Source organism: Lutra lutra, chromosome 9 (genome assembly GCF_902655055.1).
Source record: "Lutra lutra chromosome 9, mLutLut1.2, whole genome shotgun sequence".
Lineage (NCBI taxonomy): Eukaryota > Metazoa > Chordata > Mammalia > Carnivora > Mustelidae > Lutra > Lutra lutra.
The window spans coordinates 119,897,604-119,921,555 of NC_062286.1; the positions used below are offsets into that span (position 1 = coordinate 119,897,604).

Consider the following 23,952-nt stretch of genomic DNA (forward strand, 5'->3'; position numbering starts at 1 on the left):
GTCCTGGGTTCGAGCCCCACATCGGGCTTTCTGCTCAGCAGGGAGCCTGCTTCCTCCTCTCTCTCTGCCTGCCTCTCTGCCTACTTGTGATTTCTCTCTGTCAAATAAATAAATAAAATCTTGAAAAAAAATACTCTTAAAAAAATTACAAACTTTATTCTATAACTGTTTTTATACTTTACATAGTATGGTTATCTCTCTAGCTGTATATATAGAGATCTAACATACATTATATAGTTCTATAATATTCCATAATAAGAATGGACTGTCATTTATTTTACTAGTTCTCTATTAATCACTTGGTTTCTAATGTTGTGTTATTACACAACATCGCAGTATACATCATGTGCCTGTGTCTGTAATTTGGTGCTGTTATCTGTAGAATGAATTCACGGAAGTAGCAGATAGCTCAGTTTTTAACACTTACTGACAGAGCCCCATGTGTTGGTGTTGAATACTCACTGAAGAGAATTACAGATTAATTTTAATGTTTTTACTAAAATGGAAGAAAATGTGATTTAACAACAAATGGACTTCAAAAGAATAGCATATTTCGTTTGGGTACCAACTATATTAAAATGTAGTTCAAAATATAATTGGTTGTTACCACATCAAATACACAGAAATTGTTTTTTATTACCTAACATTTGGAATTCTTGCATTTTTTTCCCTTAGAGAAGTAAACCAGTGACTAAAGATAAGTTTTATTTCTAAACGGTGAGATAAGATATTTGAAACTATATGCTCTTCACACAGTACACACTTATGTGTATAGTATTTATTCCTAATAAATTACAAAACAAATTGGATATACCTAAATTGTTCTTTAACTTTTGGATTTCTAGGGTATCTTTTTTTTTTTTTCTTTTCAGCATAACAGAATTCATTGTTTATGCACCAGACCCAGTGCTCCATGCAATACGTGCCCTCCATAATATCTTGATATACTTTATGATGATTTTGAGCAAATGAATGAAATTTAAGAAGTATCATTCTGATGGCTCTCATTTGTATTAATTTCTTTTTTTTTTTTTTAAAGATTTTATTTATTTGTCAGAGAGAGAGAGGGAGAGAGAGCAAGCACAGGCAGACAGAATTGCAGGCAGAGGCAGAGGCAGAGGGAGAAGCAGGCTCCCTGATGAGCAAGGAGCCCGATGTGGGACTCGATCCCAGGACGCTGGGATCATGACCTGAGGCGAAGGCAGCTGCTTAACCAACTGAGCCACCCAGGCGTCCCTTATTTGTATTAATTTCAACAAAGTTTCTTAGATTTTGTTTTTAATTAATGATGGGTTAGAGATTGTCTCTAAATTTTAAATTATGTGAGTAAAATTTTTTTTTAAAAAAGCAAATAAAATCTATTAAAGTTCAGAGCCTCCATAATGACTAGAGATGTTCAGCAGAATAATTATTGACTGAATACTCATCTAGTTTCTCCCAGCTGCTGGCTGTGTTTACTAGATGTGCACTTTGAGGCTCTTAAACTGATGAAGTGAATTCTTTAGTGGTTTAAAAGTTAAGAAAAAAGAAACTCTCCCTGTAGCCCCTTAAGGTAGTGCTCTTGTTGAGCCCAGATGTTTGGGGGAACACATAATCCAAGTTTTGAATTTTTAAGTTGCAACAGATTGGTCTGCAATTTTAATGTGGCTTCCATTGTAGACATTGTTTCTAGAATTGAAATAATTTAGGTCAGACCATCTTTGACAGTATACTTTATCCTCTCTCAAATTAAAGTAAAATTACTCATTTATTTTATTCTATCCCCACTATGATTTCCCAGATGACTAACGGAGGAATGTTTTCTTGATATGTTCTTCTGAATGTAATATCTGAGAATTTTATTTTATTTTTTAATTTTTAATTTCTAATTTTTTTTCAAGATTTTATTTATTTATCTGACAGGGAGACAGCAGCAGCAGGAATACAAGCAGAGGGAGTGGGAGAGGGAAAGCAGGCCTCCCGCCAAGCAGGGAGCCTGATGCAGGGCTCCATCCCAGGAACCAGGATCATGACCTGAGCTGAAGGCAGTTGCTTAACAACTGAGCTACCCAAGCACCCCCATCTAAGAATTTCAAAGAGAAGACTACATTGTCCTTCCCCATCCCACAAAAGAAGAGGCAGTGTTAAGATGAGGATTTTTTAGTTTGTTTAAACTGTTAAAATGGTGGTGGAAATATGATGGGGGGATTAGGCATAGGTAGACTTCTGAGAAAGTGTTTATTTGTCCCCCCAGATTTGATCACCTTTTAGAAGGACTGAGTCACCCAGGTGTCCCCAGATAGTATTCTTTTTTTTTTTTTTTTTTTTTAAGATTTTATCCATCCATTTGACAGAGATCACAAGTAGGCAGAGAGGGAGGGGGAAGCAGGCTCCCTGCTGAGCAAAGAGCCCGTTGCTGGGCTCTATCCCAGGGCCCTGAGATGGTGACCTGAGCCAAAGGCAGAGGCTCAACCCACTGAGCCACCCAGGTGCCTCCTTCTCCCCTCCCAGATAGTATTCTATATAAGCATTTAGCAAGGTGCAAGTGATTCTATATTTGACAGTTATCACAGACACTTTGCTTCTAACAGTGTGAAATTTAGAGTATCTAGCATAATCCTCAAATCATGTAGCTGACCGAAGAACTTTTTTTCTCAAGACTGAGGAAGTTTTCTTTTTTTTTTTTTTTAAAGATTTTATTTATTTATTTGTCATAGAGAGAGAAGCGAGAGTGAGCACAGGCAGACAGAGTGGCAGGCAGAGGCAGAGGGAGAAGCAGGCTCGCTGCCAAGCAAGGAGCCCGATGTGGGACTCAATCCCAGGACGCTGGGATCATGACCTGAGCCGAAGGCAGCTGCTTAACCAACTGAGCCACCCAGGCGTCCCAAGACTGAGGAAGTTTTCAATACAGATTTTAATGCCAGACTTTGTTCAGATTACAGCCTGCCATTGACTAGCTAGCTAGCTGTGCAATGTTGGGTAATTTGCTTAAACTTCTCTGAATGGCAGTTTCTATATCTGAAGATGGGGTGGTAATTCCCATCTCTTGGGGTTGCTGTGAGGATTAAATGATATAACCTCAGGCTTATCACTACCTGACCTAAAATAGGGATTTAATTTATAAATTAACTTTTTTATACTATTGAAATAAAACTAGATTTCTAACAGTTTGTAGCATAATAGGCAGTTTTACTTTTATTGATGATGCATGAAGTTGCCCCTGTAGTTCAACTACAAGTGAAAATGACGATATGAGCATGTAGCATTCAGGTGTTTTCCATTAGGTTATAGAAAATGGGCAATATTGGTTGTACAGTAAACTCTTAAGGTCTACAGTTAAAATATTTTAGACATTAAAACTTAATTGCAATTTATTTAGGATCTATTGTAATTATTTTAATGAAAACAATACATACTTTTTACCCTTCTTTGCTTTTTAGTATCGTCACCCCTGTGAGTAAATTACATTTTCGTGTATGGAGTCACCAGACACTGAAATCTGATGTTTTGTTGGGAACTGCTGCATTAGATATCTTTGAAACCTTAAAGTCAAACAACATGAAACGTATGTATGTAAAAGTAACAGAAATTGTGCTAGGCTATTTGTTTTTCTATATGAAATTCGTATGTAAAAGATACAGAATGACTATGTTCACTATTTGTTTTTAAGCTTACTTGGTTATAATATTAATGAGAAGAACCTTGAACTATTTATTTAAAGCATTCCAAATAACCTTGGTGTAGCCATTCATTTTTGACCCAGTATTTTTCATAAATTTAAAATATTACATACTCAGTTATGGAAAACTAAAAAATACAGAGCAGAAATGAAGGAAAAATGTAATCCCATTTCAGAGACAAATAGGGTTAATATTTTGGCAGATTTTCTTTTCAAATACTTTGAAAATTTACTAATTTTAGATGGCTGTGGTTTTATTTGAGTGTATATATAAAATACAGATATAATAAACTTGAAACATGTTTGTCTTTATTAGTATTATGATTTTAAAATATAGATATTTTTCTTCCCCCTTGACTAGCTAAAACATACTTCCTAAATCTCATTTAAGAGATATAATCCATTTTTTTTTTTAAGTTGGTTCCATGCCCAGCGTGGAGCCCATCACAGGGCTTGAACTCATGACCCTGAGTGTTAAGACCTTAGCTGAGATCAAGAATTGAAAGCTTCACCAACTGAGCAACTGAGGCGCTCTGAGACACAATCCATTCTTATGTTACATGTTTTCACTCAATAAAATTCAGGTATATGTTGCTGAATAATCCTGCTGACTTATTTTATGCAAGGATGGAATGAATATAACAGATGATTGAGCTAGTTAGTATTTTACATTATGGATATTAAGCATTAGCAAATTTTGTTCTGTTTCTTAAATGTTTTGTGTTGAAAGGCCTGAAACCTCAGTGAAATATACTAAAAACAATTTATAAACACATAAATATCAAGTTTTTCTGACGTTCTTTTTAACAGTTAAGATGACTTAAAGAAAAAATGATCATTTTGTTCTGTAATTATATTCTTTTACAGTTGAGGAAGTAGTTGTGACTTTACAGCTTGTAGGTGACAAAGAGCCGACAGAGACAATAGGAGACTTGTCAGTTTGTCTTGATGGGCTGCAGTTAGATTCTGAAGTTGTTACCAATGGTGAAACTACATGTTCAGAAAGTAAGTAATCACTTTTTCTATAGGCTCTTTAATGATTCTTAACATTAGCCACCAAAGAATGCTGATGTAATCAGTGCTGTTCTTTTTCACCTTAAAAAAATTACTTCCTTTTTGAAAGGAGACATTGATTATTTTAAACATTTTCCTTTTATTGTGTTGTTTCTGTGAATAAAACATTTTTCTGTAAGTTGAAAAGCTAACCACAGAAAAGTTGAATCACAGTTGACTGTGTAATGAGTTGATTTATAAAGTATTTATTTTATAGGCCAGTAATCACAGTTAATATGACTTATGATGCCACATCTCCTCCAGTGCCAGTGGCTGACATAATTTGCCTGCAGCAATATCTGGTTGAGTATAAATTTGACGCAAAATCCCGCTTAGTGCTTAGTAATCCTACTTAGTACTGTACCAGACTGCCAATACAAGCTGAAGTCCATTTGCCATTCCTATGCCATTTTCTGTAGGCTACATTTATAAAGCCGTCTTTGTGTTACAATAATAACAAAATGAATTCATTATATGTATGCCATTATATCTTACAAATTATGATTTACTAGTTTTTGTTAAAGGGAGTAAGAAACATGAAACAACAGTAATTAAAAGAAGTTTGGCACCTGAATTAGTGCCTGTATAGCTAGCATGCTTAATAAAACTACTTCTTAGTGGATTCCTTCTAGATACTCAAGTGAAACTTAAAGGCCCCAAGACAAAGAGAAGATTAATGGTTTTCTTGATTAGTCTGACAAAGTTTTTGTTTATTTATTAGGAACTACATTATGAAACATTTTGCAGTGTTACTATTCTTCCGTTTCTGCTTTGGAAAACTTCCTTCCTACTTTTTTAACTTGTGAAATTTTTTTTTTAAAGATTTTATTTATTCATTTGAGACAGAGATACAGAGAGAGAGAGAGAGCATGAGCAGGGGGATAGGGGCAGAGGGAGAGGGAGAAGCAGACTCCCCACTGAGCAGGGAGCCCAAGATGGGGCTCAATCCCAAGATCCCAGTACCATGACCCAAGCCAAAGGCAGATGCTTAACTATCTAAGCCACCCAGGCCCCCCAACTTATTACCTTTTTTAGTAGCAGGACCTTCAAGATAGTCTCAGTGTATCTTCCAGATTGGGTCTTTGAGATTAATGAGGGTGGAGAGAAATTTCTGAAATGATCATACTGTACTGCTTCAGAGTTGACAGGTTCATTTTAATTGATTGCCATTCACAGGAACTCTGAATAGTCGAATTTTTCTAGAGATTAGAATTCTGGAAGATAATATACAACTTAAATTTCATTGTTAAGGGGCGCCTGGGTGGCTCAGTAGGTTAGAGCTTCTGCCTTCTGCTCAGGTCATGATCCCAGGGTCCTGGGATCGAGCCCCGCATCGGGATCTCTGCTCAGCAGGGAGCCTGCTTCCTCCTCTCTCTCTGCCTGCCTCTCTGCCTACTTGTGATCTCTCTCTGTCAAATAAATAAATAAAGTCTAAAAAAAAATTTTTCATTGTTAAATTGCTCTAAACTCAGTATTTATAGCTTCCCAAGTTTTTTACCCCCTACAAGTTGAAACTATTAATGCAGAATATTTAATAATTAACAAAGCATATTTGTCCTTCATATTTCAGAGTAGAACCTAAACTGCATATTTATACTTACTTTAATGTTTATTGCCCATGGAAGTGAACATTTCTATGTCACCAGTTTTCCACTCAGCTAGGAAAATAAATGATAGAATTTTAACCTGCTACTTAGAAAGAGGTTTTTAACTGGAAAATCACAGTGGTTGCCAAATAAAATAGCTGCCAGTTTTTGAATGCTTGCTGTGTGCCAACCACTATGTTGGTGTGTTTACATATATACTCATTTAACCATCATAGCTCTGTAAGGCATAACCTATATTTTGCATATAAGGAAAGTGAGGTTCTGATCATTTAAATAGTAAGTCCAACATCTCTACCAGCTAGTATGATGCAGAGTCAAGACTGAAACACAAATATTTATTGATGTTTCCTATTCTTTCCAATTGGTTTCACACTTAAAAACCTAGAAATTTTGAATCACATCATGAATTGTAAGCAAACAAACAAAATCCAGTTCCTTTCACAAGCATGTGTGGTAGAAACTACACTTGTATTGTTCTTTGGTTCCATTTCTGTAACTTTAACTGCAAGCTAGAAATGAAAATTAGAGTTTAGTACTAAAATTGAATTTCTAGTACCTGCAGTTGTTTGGTTGGATGAGAACTGGGGGTATGAGGGAGATTGCTTTTGTATTCCAGTAATTTTCTACTGTTAATGATTTTTAGATTTTTTCCCCTAAGGATGTTAGAAGTTTTGTTTTTGTTTTTGTTTTGTTTTATTTTGTTTTTTTTTAAAGATTTTATTTATTTATTTGACAGAGAGAGATCACAAGTAGAGAGGCAGGCAGAGAGAGAGAGAGGGAAGCAGGCTCCCTGCTGAGCAGAGAGCCCGATGCGGGACTTGATCCCAGGACCCTGAGATCATGACCTGAGCCGAAGGCAGCGGCTTAAACCACTGAGCCACCCAAGCGGCCCCCCCCCCCCCGTTTTTGTTTTTTAAGAAAGATTTTATTTTTAAGTACTGTCTACACCCAACGTGGGACTTGAACTTACAACCCTGAGATCAAGAGTCACATGCTCTACTGACTGAGCCAGCCAGGAGCCTCAGTTAGAAATTTTTTGGGTTTTGTTTTGTTTTTTAAAGATTTTATTTATTTGACAGAGAGAGAGAGATCACAAGTTAGAGAGGCAGGCAGACAGAGAAGGGGAAGCAGGCTCCCTGCTGAGCAGAAAAGCCAATGCGGAGCTCAATCCCAGGACCCTGAGATCATGACCTCAGCTGAAGGCAGAGGCTTAGCCCACTGAGCCATCCAGGTGCCCCTAGAAGTATTTTTGTGGAAGAACACATAGGATGGTTCCTAGAAGAAATTTGTTCTTATAGATGTAAATATTTTTGGTTAAGTTTTAAATAATATTTATGAAAAGAAATCACTGTCTGAATTTTAGTAGTAAGAGTCATCAAATAATAGCTTGCTATATATTTAAATATACTGTGAAAGTTGGTTTTCCTGATGGGACAGTATTATCTCTTTGGGTATCTAGAAATTTTGGTCATTGTTCTTGGTGGATAAATTTTCTTTTTTTTTTTTTCTTTTTTTCTTTTTTCTTTTTTTTTTTTTTTAGTTTTTCAGATTTTTTTTTTTTAAGATTTATTTTTATTTGGCAGGGAGAGGGGCAGAGGGAGAGAGAGTCTCAAGCAGATTCCACACCGAACCTAGAGCCCCATCTCTCAACCCTGAGATCACAATCTAAGCCAAAACCAAGAGTCAGATGCTTAATCAACTATGCCACCCAGGCACCCCTGGTGGATAAATATTCTAAAAATGTCAATTACATAAGTAGACCTTTTTCAAGTGAAGCAAAATTTTCTCAGCATGTTTGTTTTTTCTTTCCACTTATCTTCAAGCTGTATTTGAAAACTAGAGAGCTTTCTATCCCCACTCCAATTTCCCATCCCCTGCTCTGGCTCAGAGAACAATTTTAATATGCAAATGAGTATTAGTTATAGTTGTCACATTTTCTTTGATAGTCTTTCTTATTTCTCTGGTTTAGAAAATAATTTCATAATTTGCTCTGGTGTTTTCTTCTACTTAAGTACAGCGTTAATAGGCTTTTATGAATCTCTGGGAAGAATCCTTTAGTTAGATAGACTTATTGTTTTAGCACTCAGTTCTAAATTAACAAATTGAGTGTAGGCAGTTGTTCATATCTGCAAGTACTTCCCATTCATCTATTTTTACCTCTTGGGCTGCTGGTGGTGGTAGGTTATTAATTTAACACCTGTCTTCCCAAATATACCATTGAAAAGTATTGCTGTCAAAGACATTATTTTTCCTAAAGACAAAAATCTATTTTAGTTATAAATTCATGATTATAAAATGGGAGCATACTCTTGTAAAGATCTTTATTCTTTACCATGTGTATTCTTGATATATATAAAATTATTTTAGGGATAAGTTTTTCAGCACATGAGACCTTTGGTTCTTATTGTGTGTGTTCCATTCCATTTTGACTTTATCTTACTTTCTTGCATTAGACTCTAGTTTTTGTGGATTCTTTTAATTTTAATGTAAATAGCCATTTTTGTGTGAATATGTAATGTTTGCTTATCAGTGTAATAAATTCTAAGAAACTAGCTTAAATTTTTTGCTTTACCAAATATTATTTGAAATTACTAGATCTCAGTAAGGTCTGGGCACCAACTAATTATTTTATGGAGGGAAACTTACTTGACTTATCTTTGACTTTTTCTATGTATGCTCAGAATATGAACGAGTTTGCCCTCCTCAAGAAACTAGGAAAACTCTCCACTAGTTCTACTTTAAAATCCAAGTATTGAAACAGCTGAAGAGGGTAATAAAGAGCTAAATCTTAGTGTCCTCCCAATCTCCCCTGTGTCTCATTAGTTGAACCCAATGCAAGGTAGAGCCAAAGAAGCCAATTAGTGATTAATGTATGTCCTACAGGTTACACCTGTCGGGCATAGAGCAGGAAGAGAAGGCTGGAGAGTGATGTTCACCCCTATTCTCCCTTGCTTTTTTTTTTTCTTTCTTTTTTTTTTTTTAAATACACAGCCAGAGTAGTTTTGAGAAAACATAAGAAAGACCTTGTCAGATGCCTGCCCCAATGATTTCTGTAGCACCTTAGAAGTCGTTAAAGCCTATGTAGTCTGACATCCAAAGCTCAGACTTTGATGGCTTCATCTCTTACTTACTCTTTTATGCAATTTTCTTGAGTGACACCACTCTCCTTGTGGTTTCTTGAACACTCCAGGAACATGCCTGCTTTAGGGCCATTAAAGGTTTCTTCCGTCGACTTGAGCTCTCTTCCTTCAGTATTCCGTGTGATTCACTTCAGGATTTACTTGGATGTCACCCTCTCTGCAGGGTCGTTCCTGGCCATCTGTCTAATGTTTCGACAGCCCTCTCATCAAATCCTGATGTACTTTTCTCCATAGAAAAATTCTATTTTCTATCTATTTCTATTTCTATTTGTTGTCTATTATATTTTACATTATATGTAGCTTTAATATATTTAGTTTAATGTGAGTTCCCTGAGGATAGGGGTCGTTTTTTTCTGTTTTCCTGATGTTTTCCCAGTTTTCTAGATCAGGGTTGACACAAGAAGATGCTTGATAAATACTTGTTTATCAAATGAATAAAACCAAAAAAAGGATATCATCCTTTTCCTAAGTTTTTTCCTATAATAAAATATTTGAAATCCAGAAAAACAAACAAAAAAAATCCAAGTATTAAGGCTATAATATTATTGTTGGTTTAGAGTAAGATTTTGCTGTATTTTTCATCCTTTTTTTTAAATTTACAAAACACTGACTTATATTCTCATATACAGCATATATATAAAACACATATCTCATTTTATAACATATTCTTTTATTTATTATGTATAATATATAAACCAGCATAATAGAATTATGCACACATGAACTACTACACAACTTAGAAATTAGAACATTAATAACATCCTGGCATCCACCTGTATTTCCCTCCCTATAGCCTTCCTTGTCTTTCCCCTACAGATAATCACTACTCTGAATTTTGATTTTATTATTTCCTTGCTTAAAATTTTTTAAAGATCTTTTAATTATTTTTAAGTGATCTAAGCCAGCCAGATGCTCCTAAAAAATTTTTAATACATATGCATATCCCTAAACAGTGTATTACTTGCCCTTTTTCTTGAGCTCTGTGAATATAGATTTTGCCTTTTAAGATTTATCCATATTACTGTTTCTGTAACTTATTTTCATTGCTGTATGATAATCTGTTAGGTGAATATACCACAATTTATCCATTTTTATGTCAAAAGACATTTGGTTTCTTTCTAGTTTTTTGCCATTATGGATAGTCATAGATTGAATATTTCTGCCTTTGTACATTTATATGTCTCTTGGTACACAGGTTGAAGAGTCTGTGTAGGATGTATACATGGGAATGGAATTGTTGGTACATACTGATATGTGCATTTTCAGATTTATAGCATTTATTGTTTTTCCAAATATGGCCCTTTTTTGTTGTGATTCTTTTAATTGTGGTGAAATTTATACAACATACAATTAACCTTATAAAGTAATACAATTCAGTGGCATTTATTGTCTTCATAATTATCCACCACCTTTAATTTCAAAACTCTGTCATTACCCCAGAAAAATAAACCATTGTCCATTCTATAATCACTCCCCATCTCCCCCCATCCCCACCCCCCACCCTAGCCACCTGGTAAACACTAATCTGCTTTCTGTCTCTGTGGATTTGCCTATTCTGGGTATATTATAAAGAAGAAACCATATAGTATGTGACCTTTTGTGTCTGGATTCTTAGCATATTGTTTTTGAGGTTTATCAAATTGAAGCATGTATCAGTACTTCCCTTTTTTATGGCTGAATAATATTCCATTGTATGTATATGCCAGTTTGTTTATCCTTTTCATCCACTGATGGACATGTGACTTATTTTTCACCTTTGCCTATTAATGAGTCATAAATAATGATGCTATAAATATTTGTGTGCAAGTTTCTTTGTGCATATGTTTTCATTTCTCTTGGGTATATTCCTAGGAATGGAATTGCTGGTGCTTGTTTGATAGTTTATTGTTTTTTCCTTGTTAATTTTCTTTTGATTCTTTTTTTTTAATGTTCTCCATTTGAAAATTCTAATAGATGTGTATATAAAAAGAAAATTCCAGTATCAGAAATCTTTGGAGATATGTATTTATGTCTCTCCTTCCTTGAGGCTTGTTTTTTACATGTTTGCTACTCTTTGATTGCCAGTTTATTTTTTATTGTAGTCTTTGGGAATCTTAGGGGCCTAAATTGGGGATTAATTGCCCCAGAGAAAATTTCTTTTGCTTTTGGTAGTGCTAGGGTGTGCTACATACCTGGGAACACTTCAGCTCCTTTAGAGGATCCCAGACCTTTGTTTCTGATCCATCTCAGAGCTGATAATAGCCATCAGGATAACCTTTTTTTTTCCCCCTCATATTTGCTTACTATACCCTGTTCCTGCTCTAGTATCAGTTCACTTGTTTGTTTGGCTTTTAAGATTGCTAGGCACCCAGGAAATAGAACAGTGTGTTAAATAGCTTTGTCTACCAGCTAGTTATTTTGTGGCAGGAAAGCCCTTTTGGGTAGCTCACTGAATAGAAGAGATCTTTGTAGATGTTCTTCCAAAGTGTCCTGTGGGTAATATGTGTGCATTCAGAAAAACGATCATTTTTTGTTGAGGAAATTTGGAGTAGGAATGCTTTAAAAGAACAGTACATTTGTAAAATACAAACTTTAAGTATGGTCATTGTTTCCTTCTTGGACATTCATTGTATAAGTGTCAGATATTTTGTGCCTTTTAAAAAAACTATTCTCTGGAAACACAAGATTAGGTCTATTTAATTTATGCCATACAGTTCATAGTTATGTCTTCACCTCTGTATTGAAGTGAAATAAAAGATCGAACAAAATGGCCCTTGTCTATATTTACTGATGAAATGTAAATTTGAGGGCGCCTGGGTGGCTCAGTGGGTTAGGCCTCTGCCTTCAGCTCAGGTCATGATCTCAGGGTCCTGGGATCGAGTTCCACATTGGGCTCTCTGCTCAGCAGGGACCTGCTTCCTTCTCTCTCTCTGCTTGCCTCTCTGCCTATTTGTGATCTCTGTCAAGTAAATAAGTAAAATCTTAAAAAAAAAGGAAGCGAATTTGAGAGACAGTAATACCTAATACTTATAGAGGGCTTATGTGCTGGGTACTGCTCTAAATATTTATGCTTAATCCTCACAACTATTCTATGAAGTAGGTATCCTTATTGTCTCCATTTTGTGTGAGGTAAAATAAAAAGCACAGGAAAATTAAGTGTACTTTTCTAAAGTCATGAAGTTAGTACATGATAGAAGCTATGATGCAGACCAGGCAGTCTGGCCTCAGAGTCCATGTGATTAAATACTGTGCTTCTCTGCAATATAAGAAGTTTAGAAGCGGCATTTATTGGTAGATTTAAAAAGAATATTCTAAATGACTTTCTTAATTTTTGAGATAGGTGGGATACTAATTGTCCTATTTTAGTAACACTGTATATTTTTATTTCCTTTTCTGATTTCATTTGTCTCATCAGCTATTTTAGATGAATATAGTCTATATAAAAATAAGGGTTTTTTTTTTTTTCTTAAAGATTTTATTTATTTATTTGACAGACACAGCAAGAGCGGGAACACAAGCAGGGGGGCGTGGGAGAGGGAGAAACAGGCCTCCCGCTGAACAGGGAGCCTGATGCGGGGCTTGATCCCAGGATCCTGGGATCATGACCTGAGCGGAACGCAGACATCTAACAAATGAGCCACCCAGGACCCCCTAAAAATAATTCTTGTAAAACTGAAATGTGCCCTTTTTAGCTAAAATGCATTTCATTGTACCATGTTTTTAAAACCATTTTTAACTATTTGATTGAGGTGTATTTTATATTTCATAAAATGTACTCATTGCAAGTCTATAATTTAATGCTTTTTGGTAATTTAATTGAGTGATCCAGCCATTACTGTAAATCAGGATTAGAACATTTTTATCCCCCTGGCAAGATCCCTCTTATTTACACAAAATTCTGTTCTCACCTCTAAACCAGGCAACCACTTATCTATCTTATCTCCAAAAATTTGTCTTTTCTGAATATTTCATTACCATACAACACTAGTAAAATACTGTTGACTTTATTTCCTTATGCTTTTGTGCTTTTTATGCCCTCACTTTTTTTAATGTAATATTTCTAGACAAGATGATATACCTGCCAACATTGCTGAGGTGATATAATGTAGTGGTGATTCAGCATTTTTTAAATGAATTATTCATTAATTATGCCTTGGAGCAATAGCAGTTACAATTTTACTGTTTAAAACTACGACTGTATTAAGGGACTATTGTTCTTTAACTACAATGAGGCAGACTGTTAAACTTGAATTCTTGTTTCTGCATTTTATAGTTTTTCCTTCTCTGCCTACTATTTTTGCTACAATCACTGTGCCTGCTCTTTAATATTTTTCTAGTGCACAGGCCCCTACTGAATCCTTAGAATAATTACCATGAATAAAATTTGAAGAAAATGTGAAATTTGTGGCATTAATTTGCCACTTTGAGATTAATTGGTACCTTTCCTGTTCTTGTAGTTGTTTGCTAGGCCCTTGCATTAGAGAGATGTTACTAGTTTTTTTATTTTCAGAATCTGTTTTTTATCCATTATCCTGATGGTGATCAGAATTTTTTGTGAGGTTTTTGGAATATAAAAGATGGCTGAAGTATTAGATTTGAATTAGAATCAAACAAACAAAAAATAAATACAAATCTTGAGGAAAAAAAAAGAATCAAGCAGACATACATTTCAAAAGGCATAAGTAGGACATGAGTAATAATACCTTGACTAATTGACATCTCTTACATGTAGTAAGCATTGGAACAACATTTTGGTAAAACATTTCTGATTTCAGTCCCATGAACATATATCACATTTTCCTTGAAATTTAAGTTATAGTATATTCTACAATATTTAATGAAAGGCTTTGCATGTTTAGGAAAAAGGTGAAAAACACTTTTTGAATTTCATTTTCTGTGTAAATTTTATTGATGTTAAAGGTGCTTCACAGAGTGATGATGGCTCCAGACCCAAGGATGAAACAAGGTAAGAGTTCATTTTTTGCTTTACTATAGAATATGAGAAGAGATAAGGGAGAATGAATATTAATTGTAGTCAGAATTTTAGTTTGACTAAAACAAAGTTTAGACTGCTACAAGAATAAACGAGGGTCAGAAAATTCAGGACTCAGGCACCTGGCTGTTTCAGTGGCTGGAGCATGCATTTCTTGATCTCAGGGTTGTGAATTTGAGCCCCACCTTCCGTGTAGAGATTAGTTTAGGAAAAAAAATCTTTAAAAAAAATTCAGGGCTCAGGGTAAGAAAGGAAATATTTATGAATGTTTCAGGACTCTTAGCTCATCTGACTGCAGTTCTCCAGATTAGGACAAGGATACCTGAATTGCTAGTACTTCTTTCAGCTTATAGAAAGTGAATATAAATATGTATTGTCACTTTTCCAACAGCAGGGAGTTCCAAATCCTAGGGCCATCATTGGACTGTTAAATTTTTTTTCCTAGGAAAGCTGAGATATAAGCTTTGGGTATATAAGAAGGTCATCATGATCTGTGGTATCTTCTGGGCCTTTTTTGAAGGAGCAGAGATTTGTACCAGCTGTTCACTATTACTCTAGATTGAGCACTTTTTTTTTTTTTTTTTTAAAGATTTTATTTATTTGAGAGAGAGCATGAGGGGGCCGGTCGGGAAGGAGGGGCACAGGAAGAGGGACAAGCAGACTCCCTGCTGAGTATGGAGCCCAAGGAGCTTAATCCCAGGACCGTAAGAGCATGACCTGAGCCCAAGACAGGGACTTAACTGACTGAGTCACCCAGACACCCCAGCACTATTTTTTTAAGTTTGTTTGTTTACTAATATATAATGTATTATTTGTTTTAGCTTATGTATTTTTTTTAATAATCTTTGTACCCAACGTGGGCCTCAAACTCATGATTCCCAGTTCAAGAGTCAAATGCTCTGACTGAGCCAGCCAGGTGCCAATAGATTCAGCAGTTTCATGTGCCTATCTGCCTTGAGGTCTAGGGTCTGAAAAATGTTGAATGCCTTGGGTTGTGTTAACTGACTTAAACTTTTATTTTAAATTTTTTTTCAAAGATTTATTTCTTTGAGAGAGAGAGAGAGAGAATCTTAAGCACACTCCCTGCCGAGCACAGAGCCTGATGCAGAGCTCCATTCTAGGACCCTGAGATCATGATCTGAGCCAAAATCAAGACTTGGCCCAGCCACTTAATGGACTGAGCCAACCAAGTGCACCCTGACTTAAATTTTAAGTGTATAGTGGTTGTCCTAGAAGCTGGTAATGGGAGATAAACTTAGAAAAGGAAATGCTCCTAGTCTTAAAGCAGTAAGTAATGTATCTTAAAGAGTTAGAAAATCCCATTGGATTCTTTGTTTTTCCCAAACTGAGTAAGCAGTAAATAGGAAGATGGTGAACCACGGAAGTCATGGTCAGAGGAAAAGAATAGAAAAGCAGTATCATAGAACATAAGGAAAATATCTGGAGAGGTGGGTGTTACAGTGTCAAGTGCTGTAAGAGAGGAGAGGTGGAGCAAGTAGAACAAAATGTTGGTGGTTATTGAAGCTGAGTTGATAGGGAGTTTGTTGTACCCGTCTGTCTACTTTCGTGATGTAGGGAAAATTTCATAATAAAAGTTAAAAAAAGACAACTCAGCAAGATCTTTGGGGAAATGAAAATATATGAAACTGTTGTCTTTCATCTAATAGAGATCTACCTTCACAGTCGCTTCTGTAACAAAGATTCATCTCTCATACTAATCTCACAAGAGCTGAAAAATTAAGGACTAATAACATCTTGTTCAGGGATTAATAACTGCTTTTTTTTTTTTTTTTTTTTTTTTTGAGAGAGAGAGAAGGGTGGGAGGAACTGAGGGAGAGGGAGTGAGAGAGAGAGAGAATTTTAAGCAGCTTCCGCGCCCAGTGTGGAGCCCTACGATGCAGGACTCAGTCTCACAACTCTGAGATCATGACCTGAGCTGTCAGACACTTAACCAACTGAGGCACCCAGACACCCTGGATAATAACTTTTATTGCTCAGTGTGATTAAAAAGCAATAGAAAAGGTTTTTAAAATTATATAAATATCTCTGTAGACTGGAAGACAACATAGGCCTCTTGTGCTTCTTTTTAGTTAGATGTTTAATAGAAGTTTTTTGAATTCCTGAAAATTTCTGCATAATAATGTATTAATATTTTAGTTTTCATTCATGAGTTGAGAACTTTTGCATAATAAATCCATATTTTTCCATTAGTGAGAATGTGATAGAATTTTGTATGCTTTCTTGAAAGTTTAAGTCATTTTCTTTTTTTGCCAATGTCAAGTTTGTTTGTTTGTTTGTTTTAATTTTTAAGTAATCTCTGCACCCAATGTGGGGCTCAAATTTATAACCCTGAGATCAAGAGTTTTATGCTCTACTAACTGAACCAGACAAGTGCCCCCTACAAATCTCATTCTTAAAATACTTTATTTAAACTACTCTGGACAACTATAAGTTTCTTGCAAAGGCATTCCTGGAGTCCTAGCTTCATGCCATTTATTTAATCAATGCTCTACATCTTCCCAAGTGAATCATTGTCAAAAATAATCTGAGGAATAGTGTCTTCTAAATTTCTGAGATGGCGAGAATGATCTCTCAGCCTGTCTTTTGTGTTAAGCGTGAATTCCTTTGCATTAGCTTTACTCCAGAGAGCATACCTCTGAGATGGTGGGTTTGAAAAGCATTTTGTAAACTGTCAAATGTTTTCATTTTTTTTTTTTTTAAAGATTTTATTTATTTGATAGAGACACAGCGAGAGAGGGAACACAGCAGGGGGAGTAGGAGGGGGGAAGCAGGCTTCCCACTGAGCAGGGAGCCGGATGAGGGCTCAATCCCAGGATCCTGGGATCATGACCTGAGCCGAAGGCAGATACTTAACAACTGAGCCACCCAGGCACCCCTTTCAGATGTTTTTAAATGGTGCTCTGCAGTAATTATGGCCATGACTGGCTTTTCCCCTTTATTTTTATTTGCAGACTTCCTAACTATAAGATTAAAAAGCAGGGCAATATGTATACCCAGTGGACAAGGGCTTTGTGCCCATCTCCTCCAGTCCGTTGCCCTAGTTATCATTTAGGAAGATGACTGAACAACTTTTGATTATTTTACTTTTTTGTCCTAATTCAGGCACTATGTATACTGTGACTGTAGTCTTGTTACTCTTCTATTCTCTGTAACATGTCTGGATGTTTTGTGTTTCTCAGTGTTGTTTTTTGTCATTTTTATGAAGTTCAAGGTGATCGCTGCCTTGTACTCAAGATTTTGTTATTAGGAGTACCTTTCTGACTGTTATGACCTTATTGTATTAGCATCTTGGTTCTCCAGGGTACTTTATCCTGTCCATAAACATCCAAACTTATGTGTAAGTTAGATATATATGTGTGATGAGATAAGGAGAGGTTTGTGGTAAGATTGTGGAGCAGAGGAACAAAGCCATAGTAAAGCACATACTTTGTAGCTAATTCCTTTTAAAAGATAGTTGGTAGTGGTAAATTCATACTGACAATTCTGTATAGTGAATAGGTTTCCATGTTGGTTTTCAAAATCCATTTCAGGTTTTAGTTTCATACCCATTTATTAAAGGAACTAAATGGCTGTGTTTGTCAAACTTCGGAGTGCATCAGAATCACCTGGGAGACTTGTTCAACTACAGATTGTGTCTTAATCTCTAGTTCCCAATTTGCTGTGTCTAGTTTTGGGCCCAAGATTTGTGTTTCTCAGGTTTCTAGGTGATGGTGATGATGTTAGACCAGGCCATATACTTTGAGAACCACTATGGTTAGACATACAGCTATTTCTTAGATTACAGCTAACTAGTATGGGAAATATTTTTCCATTATGTAATGAAATCTGTTTCTTGAAAATCCCGCCTTGCAGAATTGTCATTCTACCTTAATCTCATACTCTTACTTCAGAACTAGTTTGAATCTTGTTTCTTTTGTTGAACTTTTAAAAATTTTGTTTATTATTAGAAAATATTGCTTGATGGTTTTAAAAAATGTTTATCAGTATGTAAAATGTTTAAAAGCTTCATGGAAGAAATGGCATTTGACCCAAGACCATAAAGCATAATTATAATTTGGCTTTGCATGCTTTGGGGAATTGGAGAGGGGAAGGACTTCTAGGTGGAAGGAAGAAAAACAGTTATGGAGATGGGGAACAGGGTCTTCAGTTATAGCATAAATAGCTAAAAATAGAGTAATTGAAAGGGAAAAATGGGAGGTGGTGAATTTGAGAGTGGAATCAACCAGTTAATGTTTATTGCCTCTTATATGTCAGGCAGTGTGTTGAGCATGTTTCCCCTCATTTCAGTGAATCTTGAACATTTTTATGAAGTAGGTAGGTGTATATCATTTTTATGGGTGATGAGAAAACTGAGGCTTAGAAAGGGAAAGGAACTTGCTTGAGTATTAATAAGGCTCAAGGTAGCATAGTTGAACCTGGGATTACCTGACCTTCAGAGCCTGAACTCATAATTGTCATGCTTTACTGTGACCTAAAGTGGGACTTCTTTTTTTTTAATCACATAAGTGCTTGACCCTCAATAAATGTCAGTTATTTTTAATGTTACATAGGTTGGGGCCAGATGGAGGTTTTGGTTTGTAAATACAGACATACTTCATTTTATTGTGCTTTGCAAATATTTTGTTTTTCACAAATTGAAGGTTTGTGGCAACCCTGCATTGAACAAATCTGTCAGCACCATTATTTTTAACAGCATTCACTCACTTGTGTCTCTGTCACATTTTGGTAATTCTTGGACTATTTCATACTTTTTCATTGTCATATTTGTAGTGGTGATCTGTGATCAGTGATCTTTGATGTTACTGTTGTAATTGTTTTGGAGTATGACAAACTGTGCCCATGTAAGATGGTGAACTTAACTGATAAATGTGTGTGTTCTGACTGCCCCACCGATAGGCTGTTCCCTGTCTCTCTCCCTCTTCTTGGGCCTCCTTATTCCCTGAGTTGCAACTGTTAGGCCAATTAATAACCCTGCAGTGGCTTCTAAGTACTCAAGCGAAAAAGAAGAATTGCTTGTCTCTCACTTTAAATAAAAAACTAGAAATAATTAAGCTTAGTGAGGAAGGCATTTTGAAAGTCAGGATAGGCCAAAAGCTAGGCAGGGCTCTTGCACCAAATAGTTAACCAAGTTGTGAGTGCAAAGGAGAATTTCTTGAAGGAAGTTGAAAGTGCTATTTCAGTGGACACACAAATGGTATGAAAGCAAAGCAGCCTTATTGTTGATATGCAGACCATTTTAGTAGTCTGGATAGAAAATCAAATCAGCTACAACTATCCCTTAAGCTAAAGCTTAATCCAGAGCAAGGCCCTAATAACTCTCTTCAGTTCTGTGAAGGCTGAGAGAGGTGAGGAAGCTGCAGAAGAAAAGTTTGAAGTGAGTGGTGTTTGGTTCATGAGGTTTAAGGAAAGGAGCCATATCCATTATCATAGAAGTACAAGGTGAAGCAGCAAGTGCTGATGTAGAAGCCAAAGCAAGTTATCCAGAAAATCTGGCTAATTCATGAAGGTGGCTACACTAAACAACAGATTTTCAACATAGTTGAAATAGCCTTATATTGGAAGAAGATGCCATCTAAGACTTTCATAGCTGGAGAGAAGTTAGTTCCTGGCTTAGAAGGGCATACTGACTCTCTTGTTAGGAGCTAATACAGTTGGTGACTGAAGTTGAAACCAGTGCTCATTGGCCATTCCAAAAATCCTAGGGCCCTTAAGAATTTAAATTTACTCTGCCTGTGCTGTATAAACAGAACAAAAAAACCTGGATGACAGTGCATCTGTTTATAAGGTTTATTAAATATTTAAAGCCCACTGTTGAAGCCTACTGCTCAGTAAAAAGATGCCTTTCAAATGTTACTGCTCATTGGCAGTGCACCTGGTCACCCAAGAGCCCTAATGGAGATGTACAACAAGATTAATGTTTTCATGCCTGCTAACACAGCATGCATTCTGCAGCCCATGGATCTAGGAGTAGTTTTGACCTCAGGTTTTATTATTTAAGAAATGCATTTTTTAAAAAGATCTTATTTATTTATTTGAGAGAGAGCACAAGCAGGAGGGAATGGCAGGCAGAGGGAGAAGCAGGCTCCCTACTGAGCAGGGAGCCCAATGTGGGACTCGATCCCAGGATTCTGGGATCATGACCTGAGTCGAAAGCAGACACTTAACTGAGTCACCCAGGCATCCCATACATACATACATACATACATACATACATACATACATTTATTTATATATATTTTTAAAATATTTATTTATTTCAGAGAGAGGGAAAGAGAGCTCACAGATGAGCAGGAGGGGTGGGGCTGGGAGAGAATCTCAAGCAGACTCCGTGCTGAGCGTGGAGCCCAGTTGGGAGTCTCTGTCCCACGAATGTGAGATCACAGCCTGAACTGAAACCAAGAGTCAGATGCTTAACCTACTGTGCAACCCAGGCACCCCAGGAAATACATTTCTTAATGTATTTCTTAATGACTGCTATAGATAGTGATTTCTCTGATGGATCGGACAAGATAAATTGATAACCTTCTGGAAAGGATTAAACATTCAAATGCCACTAAGAACACTTGTGATTCATGGGAGGTCACAATGTAAACATTAATAGGAGTTTGAAAAAAATTGATGACAGTCCTCATGGATGACTTGGAGGGCTTAAGACTTCAGTGGAGAAAGTAATTGCAAATGTGGTAGGAATAGCAAGAGAGCTCGCATTAGGACCCGGGCTTAAAGATGTGACTGAATTGCTGCAATCTCATGGTAAAACTTAAGTAGACGAGAAGTTTTTCTTATGGATGAGTTAAAGAAAGGGGGTTTCTTGAGATCAAATCTACTCCTGGTAAAGATGCTGTGCAGATTGTTAAATGACAACAAAGGATGTAGAATATTACACAAACTTAGTTACAGAACAGCAGGACGGTTTTAGAGGATTGATTCTGATTTTGAAAGAAGTTCTACTTTGGTAAACACAGTATCAAACAGCATTGCTACAGAGAAATCATTTGTGAAGGGAAGATTCAGTTGTTCTGGCAAACGTTATTGTTGTTGTAAGAAATTGCCACAACCACATAGGGGACAAGAGGAAAAAATGAAACAAGACAAAACAAGAGAGGGAGACAAACCGTAAGAGACTCTTAATCTCAGGAAGCAGACTAAGGGTTGCTGGAATGGAGGGCAGTGGGAAGGATGGGGTGACTGGGTGATGGACAGTGGGGAGGGTATGTGTTGTGGGGAGTGCTGTGTATTTTGTAAGACTTATGGATCAGAGGCCTGTGCCTCTGAAACAAATAACACATTATATGTTAATAATTTTTTAAGAAAGAAAGAAATCGCCACAGCCACCCCAACCTTCAGCAACTACCACGCTTATCAGTCAGCAGCTATCAGCATCAAGGCAAGACCCTCCACCAGCAGAAAGATTAAGACTTGAATCACTTTCAGGGTGGATGATGGTTAGCATTTTTTAGCAACAAAGTATTTTTACATTAAGATTAGTACATTGTTCTTTTTAGACATAATACTGTCGCACACTTAATAGACTGTAGCATAGTATAAACATATATGCACTGAGGAATTTAAAAAAATTGACTTTAATACTTGCCTTATTATAGTGGTCTGGAACCAGTATTTTTGAGGTATGCTGGTATAGGCTCATGGAATCTTTCTGTGGAGAGGAAAGTCTCTAAAAATATTTAAATGAGGCATTGGTGTGATCAGAACTCCATTGGAAAAATTATTTTATTTGATAATCATGTATAGTTGATTATATGGTGGTGAATGAAGGTGGGAAGACCTAGGCAGGAAGTTGTTACAGTAATCCAATAAGAGAGAAGGAGGGTTAGAACTGGGACACTGGTGGTGGAAGAGTAGAGAGAGAATGTAGAAGTGAAATCAGTGAGACTTTAGCATCAGGAGGCACAGGAGAGAAGAAGAGTCAAGTTTCCCAGGAAGATAGCTGTACCACTCATGGAACTGGAACATGGGAGGAATGATAGTTTTAGAATTGGAGAGTTATTCTAGATCTCCTGCATTTAGTTGATAATTTGGTACCAGAGGATAAGAATGAGACAAGGATGACCATTTCTGATTTGGGAATCATTTCCGAGGTGATATTTGAAATCATGAAATTTGAGACTCTAGGGGAAAAGTCATGGAAGAGGAAAGAACAAGAACAATGGGAACTATATTTAGTGAATGGAAGGAAGAAAACAAACTGAAGAAGAGATGGTTAGAAGTGGGAGTAAAAGATTAGAAAAACACTCTCACAGAAGTTAAGAGAAATGTTTTTATTTATTTATTTATTTTTAAAGATTTTATTTAGTTGAGAGTGCAAGAGAGCACAAACAAGAGGAGCATCAGAGGGAGAGGGAAAAGCAGGCCTCTCACTGAGTAGGGCTCAGGGCTTGATCCCAGGATCCTGAGATCATGACCTGAGCTGAAGGCAGACGCTTAACCAACTAAGCCAGCTGGGCACCCCAGTTTATCATTTTTCATACTGTTAAATATCTGTCATTTGCCTTTAAGTCATTATTTTATTTTATTTTAAGATTTTATTTATTTATTTGATGGAGAGAGATCACAAGTAGGCAGAGAGGCAGCCAGAGAGAAGGAGAAGCAGGCTCCCCGCTGAGCAGAGAGCCTGATGTGGGGCCAGATCTGAGATCATGACCCAAGATGAAAGCAGAGGCTTAACCCAGAGTTTTTGATTTCTGTATATTTAAATTTATTCAGAAATAAGTTCAATGTTCACATTTTCTTTTAAAGGTCTCATAGTTTCATTTTTTTGAAATCAGTTTTTAAATCATCCTGGAATCTCCTCTGTTCTTGGAACAAGCTGAACCTCTAACCTGACTTCTCTTTTTCCACATAGCCAGTTTTCCTTGGCTTAGTCCAGGACCTCATTCTCTTCTACAGTATTTGTCAGCATTAAATACCCCATATTTTAAAAACACTTCTCTTGGGGTACCTGGGTGGCTCCCTGCTCAGCAGAGTCTGCTTCTCTCTCTCCGTCTACCCCTCACCCCTGGCTCGCGAGAGCACTCTACATTCTCTCTCTTGCTCTACACTCTCTCTCTCTCAAATAAATAAATAAATAAATAAATAAAATCTTTTTAAAAAAAATCCTCAGATTGTAAAAAGATCTTACAAATAATAAGGAAAACGATTCTCTTATAACAAAGATTTACAGGAGATGTATACAGTTCATGGAAGAAGAAACTCAAATGGCTTCTAAGTGAAATATTGTTGAACATTAACATTTTTATTTACCAGATTAGCAAAGACTTAAAAATATTTACATACTTGATGGTGAAATGGGCATTTTCATAACTAACTGATAGGAAAATACCTTTGAAAATATTTTTTAAAAAATTTAGTAGGGGCGCCTGGGTGGCTCAGTGGATTAAGCCGCTGCCTTCGGCTCAGGTCATGATCCCAGGTCCTGGGTTCGAGCCCCGCGTCGGGCTTTCTGCTCAGCAGGGAGCCTGCTTCCTCCTCTCTCTCTGCCTG

General features: G+C 36.4%; 1 protein-coding gene across 7 annotated transcripts in view; it reads left to right on the top strand.

The window, feature by feature from the left end:
* Window positions 1–23,952, top strand: part of ITCH (itchy E3 ubiquitin protein ligase) — a 130,842-nt gene that overhangs the window by 53,746 nt on the left and 53,144 nt on the right. For 5 of the 7 annotated variants that reach the window (XM_047744505.1, XM_047744504.1, XM_047744503.1 and 2 more), the window contains 3 exons: window positions 3,420–3,544; window positions 4,526–4,663; window positions 14,349–14,403. In XM_047744505.1, coding sequence (XP_047600461.1) covers window positions 3,420–3,544; window positions 4,526–4,663; window positions 14,349–14,403 — 318 coding nt within the window. The remainder of the gene's footprint in view (window positions 1–3,419; window positions 3,545–4,525; window positions 4,664–14,348; window positions 14,404–23,952) is intronic. The other 2 variants (XM_047744501.1, XM_047744508.1) reach the window with 1 other exon arrangement.